Consider the following 16,919-nt stretch of genomic DNA (forward strand, 5'->3'; position numbering starts at 1 on the left):
AATGAACATTACATTAAGAATGAATTAACTTAAGCATAATTTTGAGATTGGTGAGAATTAAACTTGAAGATGGGGAAATATAAGAGAGAGAAGACGCAGTTGAAAACAGTTTGTGCAGTGAGTGGGATCGTTTCATTTCGTTGAGTTGCACATTACCTTCCATGTCCTTGCTCTCCCTGCAATCTAGGGTTCGTAAAAAATTCTGTATCTTGCCTTAGCCTTATCTTTTTCCGTTTGATTTCTCCGTCACTATTCTTCCACTTCGATCTGTTCAATTCAGGTACTTGCCTTGCGGCAATCATCTTCTTCTTTTATTTTTTCACTTGTAATTCTGTTTGATCCCACTGTTCAATCTAACGCTGATTTGAGCATTAACACTTACTTAATCCCGACTATTTAGGGCTTTATTCGGGATCTCCGTTGTACGCTGCGTGCACAGAATTCACCATGACAATCGCCGATGATTCAGTTTTTCCCATGGATAATGTGGCGAGTTGCATACAGCTTCCGCCGGAGGAGGAAAACCGGATCGTATCGGAGTTGGTGAAGGAATCGGAACTTAATTTAAAAGAAGGCAACTTATATTACGTCGTTTCTAACAGGTGTTAATCTTATATAGTTTATTTTGTTTTAGTTTTAACGAACTTATGCTACACTGCGTTGTGCGTGATGGTTTCGGATATTATCGATTGAAAAATTATGATGATCGGCGCCTGTTTCTCTGCGTATGCAATCGATTCATTTATGTCTCTGCCATGAAGTGAATGGATCATATGCTAGTATGTTTGCTCTGATGTATCCTATCTTTTGTTTCTCCCCTCCCTACAATACTGCCAGGCTAGCTCTTTTAAAAATCTTGCTATGTAGTTGCTATTGCAAGGTAGCCCTACTACACCTGAGAGCTGATATGAGTTGTCAAATGTTTGTTGATTATCGTTGGTGTCATAGTATTCAGTCCCAAATAGTGCCATGGTGGGGCAACCCAAAAAAAGCTGTAGCAGGGTGCTTGCTATTTTGATCCCTAACCGTCGTTAATAATCAAGGCTGGAGATCGGGCAGAGATTGTAACACATGCTGTACATTTTTGTTTCAAAGCTGGAGAATGGAGAGAGATTGTAACAAATTGGTCGAGATTGTAACAGTGAAAATAGAAGTGGAAGAGAAGTGTAACAGATGTAGGATGCTGAGGATTGGCCAGAGAAGAGGTGTGTGCAGAAGTCAGAACAGAGCAGGAGCAAGGCTAGGACGAGTGCAGCATATGGAAGGAACAAGTTCAGGCTTGGGTATGAAGAAGGTGTTGAGAAAAGGAGGTGATAAAATGAATGACAACCGAGATTTAATGGGTCTGGTATTTTACAAGTTTGCCCCCAAAAAAGGTATGAGTGACTACATTTTAGGGGCTGAAAGGTATTCAGATGTATCTAACCCAGTAGTGTCCAATGATGCCTACAAAATGTCGTGATCTCGGCTGCGATTCCACTACCCTAGCTGTGATGCAACAGAGGAGAGAGGAGTGGATGGCCTTGACGGCATAATCGTAATCATGCTTCTATAATGTGCTATTAACTACAATGGTTGGTGTTGTCATAATTGTTTTAAAATTGATTGAATATGACTAGCAAGCCATAAAAGTTTGACAACTCACATTTGGGGCCAAAGCCTGAGAAGAAAGATGGGTATTCGGGTAATCACCATCTTATAATTATTGTTGTTTATCTGATTGTTCAAAGACGAGCTAATATCATGCTATGGCAATGTGTTGTATGGCCTGGCTGTGTAAAAGGGGCCTTTTGTAGCAGTTATGTAGAGCAAAGGCAGCAGCCTGAATTGCATAAATAGTGGACTAACTGCAGCCACTATGGTATAAAAGTCATTCAATCCTTGGTTGGTCTCCTTTTTGTTTGCATTATCCTCTAAGTTTTAGATGGTATTTGCCATTTTATAGTCCCCCTCCAAATCAAAACGAATTAGGGTTTTAAAGAATGACATTGGGGTGCTGATGTAGACTGCAACAACAAAAGAAAATAGGGGCAAAAAGAGATGCAAAGATGGAATAGAAAGGGAGGATCTATCATGTATCACTGAAAGGGGAAAACAAAAATATGCACTAGAAAGGATAGACCTTTCTAATACCGCAGAGCAATGGCTCCTTATAGAGAAGCATAAAAACTACTTGTCCGCACCATAACAACATCAACAAAAATATTCCCCTCCCTCACACATCTTGCTTAAGTACTCTCTCCCTAAAATTATTTTTTCTATATTCTCCCTCTGAACCACTTCTACCTTTGTTTCCCTTCGCGTTCCCCGTGTTAGCTATGAGGGTTTCCTTCCAAATACCACTTCAAAGGCAGTGGTTTGTGTGGACTCGTGGAATGCGGTGTTGTACCAATACTTGGCCCATGGGAGCAAATGAGACCATTCTTTAGGTTGATCTGTGATGAAACATGTAAATATGTCTCTAGGTTGCAGTGTATTACTTTTGTTTGACCATCCGATTGTGGGTGGTAAGCTATGCTCATGCTGAGAGTGATGCCTTGCAATCTAAAATTCTTTCCAAAATTGAGTCTTGCAAATGGCGTCCCTATCACTAACCATTGAGAGAGGAACGCCATGTAACCTCACTATTTTCCTCACAAACACCTTAGCCAATGCTTTTGCAGTATAAGGATGTTTTAATGGGTAAAGTGACTATATTTAGAAAGTCTGATCACTGGCAAATCCAAATAGATGCCGTCCCATACTCTCTTCGGCATGGGTAGTGGCTGCAAGAGCTTTGGCAAGGGTTTGGCCACCTTCCTATAATCTCGAATAAATTTCCTATAATGCCCGGTCAACCCAAGGAACTCCCTGACTCCTTTAACACTCAAGAATAGGCCAATCTAAAACTTCCTACACCTTTTCTGGGTGGACTGCCACCCCCTCTTTGGATATACCTTTGTAATACCCGAGAGCAATGGCTCCTTACAGAGAAGCAAAAAAGCAACTTGATTCCACCATAACAAAGCTTAAGTAATGGGATTCTACTCTCTCTAAAACAAATTTTGCTAGGTCAGCATTCCCTTTTTGCTGTCTCTGATCTTTAGACAATCCACTCTTTGGGCTTTGTAGTTGCCTCTTGGACTAGCATTTCTTCAGGTCCAATACTTCATTCGTTATCCCCATCAGTTTTTGCTCTGTTCCTTTGCACCACCACCCATTTATAATAGTTGATGCATTTTTTTGGCTTAGTCCTTGTTTTTCCAGCATCCACAACATATTTTTAGCCTTTTAACCTCTGATTAATTTGTTTTTCTTAGCGACTCTGTTCATAGTTCATACACGCAGATTTGCTTCATGTATTCTGTGCAATTTCTTCCATGATTTTTTTTGTGCCAATTATTAATTCCAACCCTTTGGTGGATTGATGGCCTTGTCTCAGTCACAAGCAGCCAATGCAGCTCCTCAGCCTTATCTTGTTATTGAATTGTTAATTCTGCCTAGTTTGATGGTGATTGCACGTTTGCCTTTTATATATATTAATACTGGTATTTATATTTAGTTTTTGGCAATTCTTTTTAATATTCGAACTAAGGTTATCCAATTGAGATGAACTTTGAAGGTATTTTTTGGATTGTGCAAATTGCAATAAAAAATTACTTCAAATATATCTCATAGATGATATATAGTGTTCAATTTAAACTAAAAACTGATAAAACAATTTAAGCAAAGTCATCTAAAACAAAACTTTGTCAAGCCCTGTTTATGAAGAATGGAAACAAAGCAATTAAATAGCTAAATACAGCACATGCATTGAATGTGTGAGCGGCAAATAAAGGTGAAATAAAAACAGGATAAGTTAAAAAATGCTCTTTTGAATTCCTTTTTCATTTAAAAATGAAAGCTCACATGACTTCTTAATTTTTTTCACGAAAATTGGTGAAGTAAAAATATATGAATTGTTGAATATTGCATGAATCGTATTGATGGTATAAAATTACATAGATCCGTTCGTGTATCATGAGATACAAAGTCATTTAAGATTTATCTTTTGATACAAATTGGTAGATAGAAAAATTGGATCGAAAGATTCTGCTAGTTATACTTTTAGCATTTATAATCACTGTGCTGTGTGGGATTGACAACTACCATCCTTCAGAATTTACAATATAGTTTTCCATATACATCATTTGTGAATGGCTTGTTCCATTATTGTATTCATGCTTGTGTATTTTTGTATTGCATTGTAATCCCTATAAATTTCAACAACCAATTTTCTACTGTGGTTTTATGAGCTCATTTATTGTGTTCTTTCCCAAATATTTTTTTAATTAAAATGTTTAATTTTTCAAGGATAATTTGATATTTTATTTTCTTGAGAAAAAACTTAAAGCTATAAAAAAAATTCTGCATCTTTGATTTCACTCATTATGGAGTTTGGCCAGTTTTAAGAGAACTTTTGAAGAAGAAGTGATTATTTTGTCACAACAAACTCAATCAGACTTGCCCATCCATGGTGCTTTTTCTCACATGCTAGAATGAGTAGCTTCTGAAAGAAAGCAATAAAAAAATGTAATATAAGTGTTTTTGTGTAAAGCTTATTGCATATGCCTATTCTTTTTCTCTTGCATGCAGGTGGTTTTCAAGGTGGCAGAGTTATGTTGGGCCTTGTGTTGGTATGCTTTCAATTGACAAACAATCTTCTGATGGTCCCCTTACCAACATGACTAACACAAAGATTGCGGATAGACCTGGGCCTATTGATAATTCTGATATTATTTCAAAGGGAAACAACTTTGACAGCAACAGTTTAGATATTTGTCGAATGTTGGGAGAGGGTACAGACTATGTTTTAGTTCCTGAAAAAGTGTGGGAAAGGCTGTTGGAATGGTAAATTTATTGTCAAAATATGATTTTGCCTTTTAATTTGGAGAAAATTTATGCTGTAGTTTGTAGTTTGAAGAAAGAGCGCTAAAATAATATCTAATACATGTGATTAAGCATGCAATGGTTAATTTGCAGATACAGATTTAGTAGCACAAATTGGAAGCAGTTTCCTGATAGCTTATATAAACTGGGTTAGGAATATGATAAAAGAAGAGCCCAAAACATGTTAATTTTAAATTTCCCCCTTGAATCTTCATAGGCAATTTTTTGGTTGAATGTTTTACGTGTCCAGGTTTAATATTGAAAATTTGATGTTAACCTATGTATACATTATGGAGACCTCTTGGCATTCGGGCATGGAAAAAATGCATGGCATTAATTCAACATGTCATTGGATGACTTAAAATGCTTGATTTGTGTAATGTGTAAATATATTTCTGTCTCACAATTGTCCAGGTACAAAGGTGGACCAGCATTACCGAGGAAGTTAATTTCTCAGGGTATTGGACATAAGCAATATAGTGTTGAGGTTTATCCACTTAGTCTAAAGGTTACTGATGCGAGAGACAACAGCCCGTTGATTGTAAAATTAAGCAAAAAGGTACTGATTGATTTCGTTGCTGACTCTTTTGTCCTAGTTAGCTTTGCAGTAATCACAATGCTTAATAAGGGTGCTGGGTTATTGATTTTTTTTATTTATATGCTCTATATGATTGGTCTTTGATTATCACTACAAGAACAGATTATACTATTTTCTTTATATAAATTTTAATATAACCATACTATATTTCAAAATAATTGATTTTTATTTCCTATAATTTCATGTTTAATGAAGGTCATTAAATTGAAATTTCACACATGTTTTTGTGTTTTGTTGAAGAATGCCCATAAAAATTTAAAAGTGAATTTAAAAGTTGGAATTGCAAACCATACAATTAACGATATCAGTTACATGTTTATACTGGTGTCTTGCCACATTTTGCTTCTATTCTGGATTGGTACTATATTTGGTTGTATTGTAACATGATATGATTTGATGATTGAATGCAAATGAGCCATCATTCTGATTATTTTTTTTTTCTATTCCCTAATATATTTTAGGCTACCATAGGTGAACTTCATGAGCTAGTGTGCAAAATTAAAGGAGTAGAACAAAAGAAGGTGCTGTTCCCCTCTATTTGTTTTTACTTTTATTTATTTCATTTGTTATAAAATCTTACACTTCTCCTTCTCTCTTTTTCGTTTTTGTTTGTTGTCAATTATATTAGGCCTGTATCTGGGATTACTTCAATTTGAGCAAACATTCACCACTGACAGTCTCAGAGCAGACATTGGAGGAGGCTAACTTGGTTATGGACCATGATGTGAGTAACCGTTAGTAATGTAGATCTTTAATGTATGTTTGGTTTGACATTTGGAGCCTTGGATCCATGTTTCGGATGTGAAAAATGGAATCTAATGAAAATAGCTTGAGAAAGGATGTGGATCATAATCCACTTTTTACTTGATCCTATGTCAACCAAGCATACACTTAATTGTAGTTGAATTATATGGTAATACGGCTACCTTTATGTAGAGATACGAGCTGAATATTCTTTGGTATTCTTCTAAATTTATGTTTAGATACTAAGACATCCTAGCTATTTTCTTGGTATTGATTCTTCTATAGAAGCTTGATGCTCCTGATTCTTCTCTTGCTTGCAGATTCTTCTAGAAGTACTACTTGATAGAGATCACTCTTCTCATTCTGGCATGGATTCAATGGGAAATGAACTAGCTTTGGTACCATTAGAACCTCCAAGGTCATCTATGTCAATTGCTGGGGGACCTACCATGTCAAATGGTCACTCAACTGGATCTAGTTTTAGTTTGTGTCAGGGAATTTCTGTAAGTTCGAGTTTGACCAATATGGATGATAAACATGATGTCTATAAAGGTGAAAGGGGTGGTTTGGCAGGACTGCAGAACTTGGGGAACACGTGCTTCATGAATAGTTCTATTCAATGTTTAGTCCACACTCCACCACTTGTTGAATATTTCTTACAGGATTACAGTGATGAAATCAACATGGAAAATCCTTTAGGAATGCATGTACGTGACCATTTAAATCAGTTTATGTGTATTTTTTCTAGTGTTCAACAATTACAAAAATAGGGCTTGGATATATTTTTAGTCTTTATAAAATAAGTGAATTTTGATTTTGGTCTTTATAAAAAGTTTCCTTTTTTTTTTGTCTCTAAAATTTGAAAACTATATTTTTAGTCCTTACAAAATGAATGAGTTTTTTTTATTTTAGTCCTTAAAAGATGAATGAGTTTTTGATTTTAGTCACGTGAAACAATTTTCTTTGCTTTTCATCTTTTCAAAGTTTGAAATCATTTTTTTTGTTCCTAAAGTTTATTATTGTAAGATAGATACAAAACCATTTATTTTAGGGATTATAAATATTTTTTAGAAATGTCACATGTTGTCATTGTATTAAATACACCATTGAGTGACACCTAGGATGTTTAATTGACATTTCGTTCAACATATAAGCAGTTAATGAGTGTAATATAGTAATAGATAGGGATCATAAACAATTATTTCAATTTTTTGAGGGACTAAAACTAATAATTTTTTTCTTGGGACCAAAATTGAAACTCATTCATTTTACTGGAACTAAAACATCCTAAAATAGTGTCATTGATGACTTTACTTTCAAGGCAATTTCAAATTAGTTTTGAAATTGTTACATGTGTCTGGTATGCAGGGTGAGTTAGCACTTGCATTTGGTGACTTGTTGAGGAAACTGTGGTCTTCAGGGCAAACTGCCATTCCGCCCCGTGCATTCAAGAGCAAATTGGCCCGATTTGCTCCACAATTCAGTGGTTATAACCAGCATGATTCTCAGGTTACTTTATGCAAATTGTCTAAGTTCCTTATTTTTGAGATTACTGTCACGTAATAAACTCAAATGCTGTTATTACTTAATACTGTAACACTGTCTCCTTATGCAACATCCAGACAACTTTAGGCATTCTTCCACCAATCTTTTTGTAATATGAAATCCCTTCTATTGACCATTCACCATTTCCATGGGTAATGCAACACCATCTTTGGTCATCTGTTTCAATTCATGCATCAGTTGAGAATTGAGATGAGAGTAACTCAGTTAATTTTTTGTTTTTATGAAATTTATCTGTTGCTTTTGCTTAATTTGCATTGGCAGAATCCTACCCCCGAGAGTCTGATTTTGCGTTAAAATTAGACTTTAAAGAAAATTTGATGATTGCTTGAATTTTTGTTCAGTGACAGCTTTTAGTTGTTTTAAGTTGTCCACAAAATTGGAGTTCAGCCTTTTTATGATTGTTGTATGTTCTCTGATTAATGGATTTCTTTCTTTAGGAATTGCTTGCCTTTTTATTGGATGGTCTGCATGAGGATTTGAATCGTGTGAAACAAAAGCCTTACATTGAAATGAAGGATTCAGATGGTAGGCCAGATGAGGAGGTTGCATCTGAGTGTTGGAAAAATCATATGGCTCGGAATGATTCATTGATTGTTGATGTATGCCAGGTGAGTATATGTTCATGTTATTTCATAGGCATTTACTGCATTATAATTGATCCTTCATTAGTCATCTTTTTTCTTAGTTAACTGTTTAAATTTCTGCCCTGTTGTCACTTTTCTCCCCTCCCCTGTTTTGGCACAAAAAGTGAAGAGAAGAACCTGTAGTCATGAGTTACTTACTATATTTATATATGTTTTACTCTATTCAATTTTAGTTTATAATTTGTTTTGCTCTGAAGTTTTTTTCCCTTCTCAATTTCTCTAATTTCTATCAATTTTAACTTTCATTTTCTACAAAAGCTCGACAATATTGAGTTTTAACTTCAATTTCATTCTGGTTACCTTTACTAAGCGTGGCATTTTGATTTTTGTACAATAAAATGCTCAGGGTCAATACAAGTCAACGTTGGTTTGTCCAGAATGTGAAAAAATTTCAATCACTTTTGATCCATTCATGTACTTATCATTGCCACTACCTTCCACTGTCAGTCGCACAATGATAGTAACTGTCTTTTATTGTGATGGGAGTGGTCTTCCAATGCCATACACCGTGACAGTTCTGAAGCATGGTTCCTGTAGAGATCTTTGCCAAGCATTAGGCACTGCATGTTGCTTGAAGAGTGATGAAATGCTTTTGCTTACAGAAGTAAGTGCTTCTCATAAAAGTTGCTTTTTCTTTGCTTTGATTTCAGTGATTGATGGTTTGTATGTCTATCTCTTAGGTTTATGACCATAAGATTTATCGATATCTAGAGCCTTTGGAATCATTGAATTCAATAAAGGATGATGATCACATCGTGGCCTATAGAATTAAAAGTGGAGCTAGCGAAACAAAACTTGAAGTTTTGCATCGATGGGTGGATAAGTAAGTTTACCTCTTTTGATGTGTGCTGTACGGTATACTCTTCACATTGAATGGGCACGAAGCTCTAATGCTTCATGGTTGTCTAAATGCGAGTTATTTTTGTCTAGGATGAGTTATAGTGGTTTTTGTCCTTAACAGTGTGTTTGGATATGAAGTTGAGAGAGGAATTCTCGAGTGGATTTAAAATATCACATATCAAAATGACTAGAATGGTTACCGAAAGCCTAAGAATTTTCAAATTGATGGGAATTTTATAGATTTTTCTAAAAGTAAATTGTAGGGATTTCAAGTAACGTCACAAAAGAAAGAATTTGAACATTTCTACGTTTCACTATCAACTCACATCTCAAAGTTTTGATTCGCTCTCTGTTTCTACTGTACGCTTCCCCTCTTTGTCCTATTCTCTCTCTTCTGGCCTTCTCTTTCTCTCACCCATTCCTTAAGTCTCTCTCTTCTGCAGTGCCTATCTCTCTCATTTCCTTTTCCTCTCTTGCATGCCTCTGTCCATTTCTTTTCTGCACCTCTCCCTCACTCTCTTTTAATCTCTTCTGCACCTCTCCCTCACTCTCTTTTAATCTCTTCTGCTTGTCTCTGTCCCCCTTTCCCCTTTCTCTCCTGCACATCTGCTCTTTCTTCTGCACCTCTCTCTTTCTACTTCCCTTCTCCCTCTCCATTTGTCCTTTACAGTTTTTTTTTAAAATAAACATTTAAAAATGAAATTTTACATATGATGGGAATTATATAACTTTTCCCAAACAAAGAATAAAATACAAGGAATTTGAATTGCTTTATTCAAACAGAATACTTTTAAATTTAAAAGTCTTTGATTTGAAGCAATTATACATCCATCCATTTCAAATTTCAATTATCTTTCCAGACATTTCCTAACTTTTTGGTAAATGTATTCTTACTTTTAACTGAAAGTAATATTGTTGGTTAGTTAATTCTGTTGCAATTTAATTTTTAATTTTCTGTAAATAGATTCTTCCCCTTGGAGGTAATTTGATTGGTTACACCATAGTTTTCGTTAATCCGTTAATCTCTTCCAGAGATGGGAATGAGTAATCCATAGATTTTTAATGGTGATTAATATCAACTGTCTCTGGATGCATTCATAAATATATTTCTGGTACTATGGAGAATTGCAGGTGCAATTCAAGGTGGTAACCATTATTCAGGATATCACCGCTATCACATAGGAGTTAGGATAGTATAAATAACCATTTGTGGCCTATCGTAGGGAATCTGCCATAGCATGATTCCTCAACTGGTTATAGACATTTCACCAAGTTGTTCTTGGTTCACTGACTTAGACAACTATGATAATGTTTCAATTTCTTTTTTACTGTTTGATTAGATTTTTTTGAATTACCTTGATTGGACAGTATGAAGGGTGGAGAAAGGAAGCCCTTCGGAACCCCCTTGGTTACTTATTTGAAAGAAGATCCTCAATTTGGAGCCAACATTGAGGATTCTGTACATCAATTGTTGGCACCTTTAAGAAGAGCATATTCTTCAACTAAGTCTCATGATGGGAAGGAAAATGGTTTCGTCTCAGCTGGCAGTGATGAGCAACCAAACATCTCCAATACTCACAGCGAATCACAGAGTCTAACAATTGGAAGCAATGAACAAGCAGGAACATCATGCGGGGAGTCATCTTTCCAACTTGTTTTAACTAACGAAAGTTCTGAACCCATTGGGAAGGCTTCTTTTACAAAGCCTAGCAAACTTATAAGAGTCTTTCTGGATTGGAGTGACAGAGAAAATGAATTGTATGATTCTAGCTATCTAAGGGATCTCCCGGAAGTTCACAAACCTGGATTCACTGTGAAGAAAACCAAGCAAGAAGCTATTTCCTTGTTTTCTTGCTTGGAGGCATTCTTGACTGAAGAACCTCTGGGACCAGATGACATGTGGTAAGATTTACTTTCCTGTTTTTGAAATGGATTCATACTATACTGCTGTGAGCTGTGCTTGAGGGATATTGCCGCCTAATTTTTTTTTTCCTTTTCAAATTAATTAGGTACTGCCCTAGATGCAAGGAACACAGGCAAGCTACAAAGAAGCTTGACTTATGGAAGTTGCCCGAGATTCTTGTTTTTCACTTAAAACGATTTTCATACAGTAGATATCTAAAAAACAAACTTGACACTTTCGTGAATTTTCCCATTCACAATCTTGATTTAACCAAGTATGTGAAAAGCACAGATGGACAGTCATATGTGTATGACCTTTACGCAATCAGCAACCATTATGGTGGTCTAGGTGGTGGGCATTACACTGCTTATTGCAAGGTATGTTAATAACATGCACCTGCTGTGATGCGAAGTCATGATTTTGTAATTTGTGAATTCATTCTGCCGTTTGAGATGTTTGTTTTAAACCTAGTGTTCAATTGTTCTTCCGATTTTTAACAGTTGATCGAAGACAATAAATGGTGTCATTTCGATGATAGTCATGTCAGTGGTGTCACTGAAGCTGAAATTAAATCCTCTGCTGCATACGTGTTATTCTATCAGAGAGTTAGACCTAAAGGCCAGATGGATGGAGAGACATCTCAGGTTCATACAGTATAGACCATGATGGGGCATTTTGTTGGTTGATGCCAGTTAGCACGAAACGGAGCTCATGTCCTGGATATTATTTTACTTAGCAGGGCAAAACTGCTAGGTCAAATGCGAGACAAAATGTTACCATGGCATGATGACAGGTATTAAACAAAAATGTTTTAGATGAGACAAAACATTTGATATCATTGGTAGTATCAGTTCAAATCACTACATGAATGATATCATTTTTTTGATAGGGAAATTTTGGCAGCCTATGATCTATTTGTTATTTAATTTCATCGGAGGTTACAAAGAACGATCATAATGAATTAATCATAATTGCTGTTTGACTGTTGTATGCATTCGTATCGTGTGCCTTAGGCGGCGCTCGTGTTTGTGAAAAAAAATCAATGGTGCCCTCCTTCCATCGTTATGTTGTTTGGATTCTTGGACCAGTGTCACGTGGAAGAGATGAACAGCACTGATTATATTTATTTATTTATTCATAATCGCTTGCCTCTCTTCTTTTATTGCTTTTCTATTTTGCACCAAAACTTAGTTAATCTGTTTGATTCTTGTTATATGCCGTCTCCTGTGGGCAACATGAAGTCCCGTTTCTGCTATCAGATTGCCATTTTTGTGTATGTACGGTACCTAGATTTTAGTGGGAAAAGGAGTTTGGGACAAACCATTTTTACTAAACAGCTTATACTTTTGAAATTTTTTAAGTGAGAAATGAAATGATAAATCTAACGTTTCTTATTTTACTTATTTTTATAAATATCTTATTTTGTGTATCTCTCATTTCATTTGGTTCTTGTATGAATAAAAGAAATTTCCTTGGGCCCTTGTTTAATGAAGTGATGAAAAGTGAGAGGGTGGAAAATGAAAAACAGAAAAAATTATAATGGAAAGTGAGGTTGTTTACATTAGGGTGAAAGAGATGAAAAATGAATGGGAAATTTTTAAGTGTAAAATTAAATACGAATACTTAAACTACCAACCTTGGATTCGTTGACCAAAAAAGAATTTCCAACCTTTAATTCAATTTTCAGTTGGATTTGCATTCAGAATGAGCATATAATCTATTATGGTTAGCTATTCTCTATTATAACCACTTAATATGTTAATACTTTTTTCAACTTATCAACATAATTTTTTTTAACATAATTGATTATGTGTAGGAATGGTAACATGGGTAAACCCTCCTCTTTTGACCAATCCTGCGTTTTTTTTGACTAAAAATGGGGTTGGAACGGATTGTCTTAAGACGTGTTATCTTTGCCGACAAAATATTTTTACGTAGTAGAGTATCTTTCCCCATAAAAAAAACTTACGTATTAGGGTGTTTTTTCCTGCACCCTCCATGTTCTTCTCTCACTAGATTTTTTATTTCAAAAATATTTTTTATAATATTTCAAATTATGTGATTCAGAAGTTTTTTTCCAAATTCGTAATTGGTTTCCAGATTATGTAATCTGGAAGTCTTTTATACATGATTAGTTTCTGAATTATATAATTTGAAAGACTTTTCTAATATGAGATTAGCTTCTAGATTATGTAATCTGGAAGTTTTTTTTCAAATGTGTGTCTGAATTATATAATCCATAAAGACAATTACTTCCTGCACCCAATCAATTGCTTCCTGCATCCGACAAACTTTTTAAAATTCCATTATGTCCTTGTATTCTTTATTTTGAAAAACAGTGTAGGGTGCAGAGGAATGCGTTACGGATATCATTATCCAGAATGGGTTTTGTATTCCGTATGTACATTCGGAATAGTTAACTATGTTCTGGATGTGGGCATGCTGAAGTATATTTTTTGACTTATGGATTTCTATCCGAAAGCTAAGTGATATTTTTTTTCAACATTTTCAATGGATACAACTGCCTTAGAGGAGAAATGCGAACGAAAGAATGGCAAGACGACGCTGCCCACTGCGTTTAGTGCGTAAACGAAGGTGGCGGTGGCGGCTGCTGCGCGAAAACGAAGGGGTGCTTGATTGGATGCAAATTTCTCTCTTAACCTAATTTCAATTTCATTAAGGGTTTTTTCATATTTTCGCAAATTTTATTAAAGGGTATTTTGGTATTTTTGTAAATATTATTGGGTGCTAGTTCAAATTGATTGGGTGCAGGGAGAATCAACCATCTAGAAACTACTCTCAAATCTAGAATTCTGGATTATATAATTTGAAATACTTTTTATTAAAAATATATTATGAACTACATAATTCGTAAGTTATTTTCGAGATTAACTTCTGGAATATGTAATCCAGAATATGAGAGTGACACAAAAATGATTAAAAAATATTTTTATGTTTTGTATGGGATGACACAAGAACCTATAGAAGTGGAGGAAGAAACAGTCTTTTTTTTCTCTACTCATCAAAGTTCTTTATGCACTCAATCAATATTTTTTTAATATTTGAAAAGATGATTTTATTTCTTTTTAAAACGACTTCTACATTAGTATTTTTGGAATGTTCCTGAACAACCCTTTCCAGAATTTATAAATGTATTCTGCAAAATGTTTTTTGAAATTTCTGGAAAGCATTTTTTGGAAAGAATTTTTATAATAAGATTTTTGGAACGTTATATATATTGGAATGTGTTTTTCATAAGAATTTTTTTGAAATGTATTTCGATAAAGAAATTTTTAGAATAAAACCGAATTAGATGGACAGTTTGATCATTTTATCTATATGATGAGTGCAGAAAGAACTTTCATGGGATACAGAAAGAAATACCTGTTTCATATAACCATGGGTTTGTGTTCCATATAACCATGGATTTGTGCGCCTGAGGATTAATTTGCATAAATTAAAAAAAAATAAAAATTATTTGTAATTTCTTAATCCCAAACTTCGTAAAAATAATGATTTATTGTAAGTATAATAATTAAAAAATAAATAAATTAACGATTTACTATTTATTTCAAGTAAATAAGAAACTATACTATAAGAAAAATATATTAAACTGAACCATGAAATAAATATATAGATTGTTATTTATAAATATATAATATTAATAAAATAGTGAATATAAATATTTAGTCATATTTAACATACAAAATATTATGTAATAATAAAATACTAAAAAGAAAAAATTAATGTAATTTATGTGATGAGATGAGTTAATCTACACTTTGATTTGAGTGAGTTATGAGATATGCATAGTGAATTTATGCAGGTTGATAAACATAAATATCCAATTCGTTTTACTTTTTACAACGAGTTGTAAATGGACTCACATGGTCCACTTAACATTATTATCCTTAATTATGTGGGTATAATACGTAAAAAAATTTCAACCTACACAATCAATTATGGACTTTACATTATGTTTAACTATGATTGTTGTTAAAAACTAAATGATCAATTGTGCATGTTACATATCATAAACAAAGTAACAAACTTATTATATGTCCTTTGAATTATGTTGGAGAAAGTTATGGTTATGTAAGAAAAAATAAATCACTATATCTGCATATCCATTTAAAGTTTAACATGTCGAAGTAAACCATTATTCTTAGAGTTTCTACACCTTTCCTTCCTCAACAATAATAAACCTATGGATGTAAACATAACATAAGTGATTCAAAATTTCAACATTAATTTCATTTTTCCATCCTAGTGTTAGGTTAGGATCCTTGTATGGCACCTTTTGAGGTTGCCACACTCCAACTTTTGGATTTTGTAACTCTTATGAAAGCTTATGTAACAATTCAAGAGAGGGAAAAAGAGAAAATTGCCGAAAAAGGAGGTGAAGAACATGTAAGGAAAAGACAAGTTGGGATCAAAAGGGGCTCTAGGCCCAAAATAATTAATATCAAGCACAACGATTACCATTGACTCAAGTATAAAAGAAAAAGTTATATAGGAAAGAGATTATGGTCCATTTAGGGATGGCAAAGCGGGGCGGGCTATGCGGGTCGGCCCGCAAGTAAAAAATGCGGGGCAAGCTTATCTTTTCAACCCGCTAACCCGCATTAGCCCGCGGCCCGCGCGGGCCAGCAGCGGGGCAGGGCGGGGCGGGCTGGTCCGCTAACCCGCAAGAAAAAAATTGTCATTGTTTTAATGTGTGCAAATGACGAGAAATATTATAATTATGAAAAATGGATGAAAGTTCTTCTAAGGCGGCATCCAATGTTATTGAAATGGAAGAATGACAATAATATTTATGTTTAATGTTTTTGAATTAATGTTTATGTTTATATTTAATGTTTTGGAATTAGGTATTTTTAATGTTTTGGAAGTGGAAGAATAGTGATATTTGATATTTATCTTAATGTTTAATTTTTTGATGTTTGATTATGTTTGAAAAGGAAGAAAAAAAAATTGGGTTTGATAGTAACAAATATATAGGTTTAATTTGACAATTTTTTAAGAACAAAATGTAAAAAAAAAATATTTAATTTAAAAAAAAAGAACGCGGGTTGGCCCGCAAACCCGTGGGCCAACTCTTATGCGGGGCGGGCTGGCCCGCTTTGCCACCCCTAGGTCCATCTAGCAATGTGCAGAACACATAATTTCAAGTTGGAAGTGTTAAGCTTGATTTTCCCAGATTTAACGGTTCTGTTGGGCTTCAATGGATATTCAAGGCTGAACCCCTAATGATCAATGTTCACTTATTACATCATTCCATTTAGATAAAGATGTTGTTCCATGGTATTAAGTGATCTATTGTGAAAATCCATTTCACTCTTAGACTGCTTTTACAAGAGCATTAGAAATCAAATTTGGTCTTTTTCCCTATGAGTGCCCAAGATCATAACTGCTCAAACTCACACAAAGTAGCTTAGTCTAGGCTTATTCAGTTTGGGAAAGGATATTGACGTCAAATAAGTCATGAAGTTTGATCGTCATAGGTTCCATGATAAGATCAAATTTGGATTCTTATAAGTCATAACTTCATAAAGTTTTCACAGAGAGAAAACTCAAATTTCTTTTAAAAAATTCATATATCTTTTATTATATTGCATTGTTTTATAGGAAGAATTAGGTAAGATCCTCTAAGTTTCTCACTAATTTCCACTAAGTAATCTTTAATATTCACTAGTAATTAACTCTCACTAGTGTT

At 34.4% G+C, this 16,919-nt stretch overlaps 1 protein-coding gene across 1 annotated transcript; it reads left to right on the forward strand.

The window, feature by feature from the left end:
* Positions 1 to 12,344, forward strand: LOC137816943 (ubiquitin carboxyl-terminal hydrolase 9). The gene is made up of 14 exons (XM_068620125.1): positions 1 to 280; positions 401 to 602; positions 4,615 to 4,869; positions 5,323 to 5,467; positions 5,968 to 6,027; positions 6,135 to 6,230; positions 6,571 to 6,957; positions 7,619 to 7,759; positions 8,254 to 8,424; positions 8,807 to 9,064; positions 9,141 to 9,283; positions 10,669 to 11,202; positions 11,310 to 11,580; positions 11,704 to 12,344. The coding sequence occupies exons 2-14, from the start codon at positions 448 to 450 to the stop codon at positions 11,860 to 11,862; spliced, it is 2,775 nt and encodes a 924-aa protein (XP_068476226.1). The 5' UTR covers positions 1 to 280; positions 401 to 447; the 3' UTR covers positions 11,863 to 12,344.
* The last annotated feature ends 4,575 nt before the right edge of the window (positions 12,345 to 16,919 follow it).

The sequence above is a fragment of the Phaseolus vulgaris genome, chromosome 7 (genome assembly GCF_051622355.1).
Source record: "Phaseolus vulgaris cultivar YP4 chromosome 7, ASM5162235v1, whole genome shotgun sequence".
Lineage (NCBI taxonomy): Eukaryota > Viridiplantae > Streptophyta > Magnoliopsida > Fabales > Fabaceae > Phaseolus > Phaseolus vulgaris.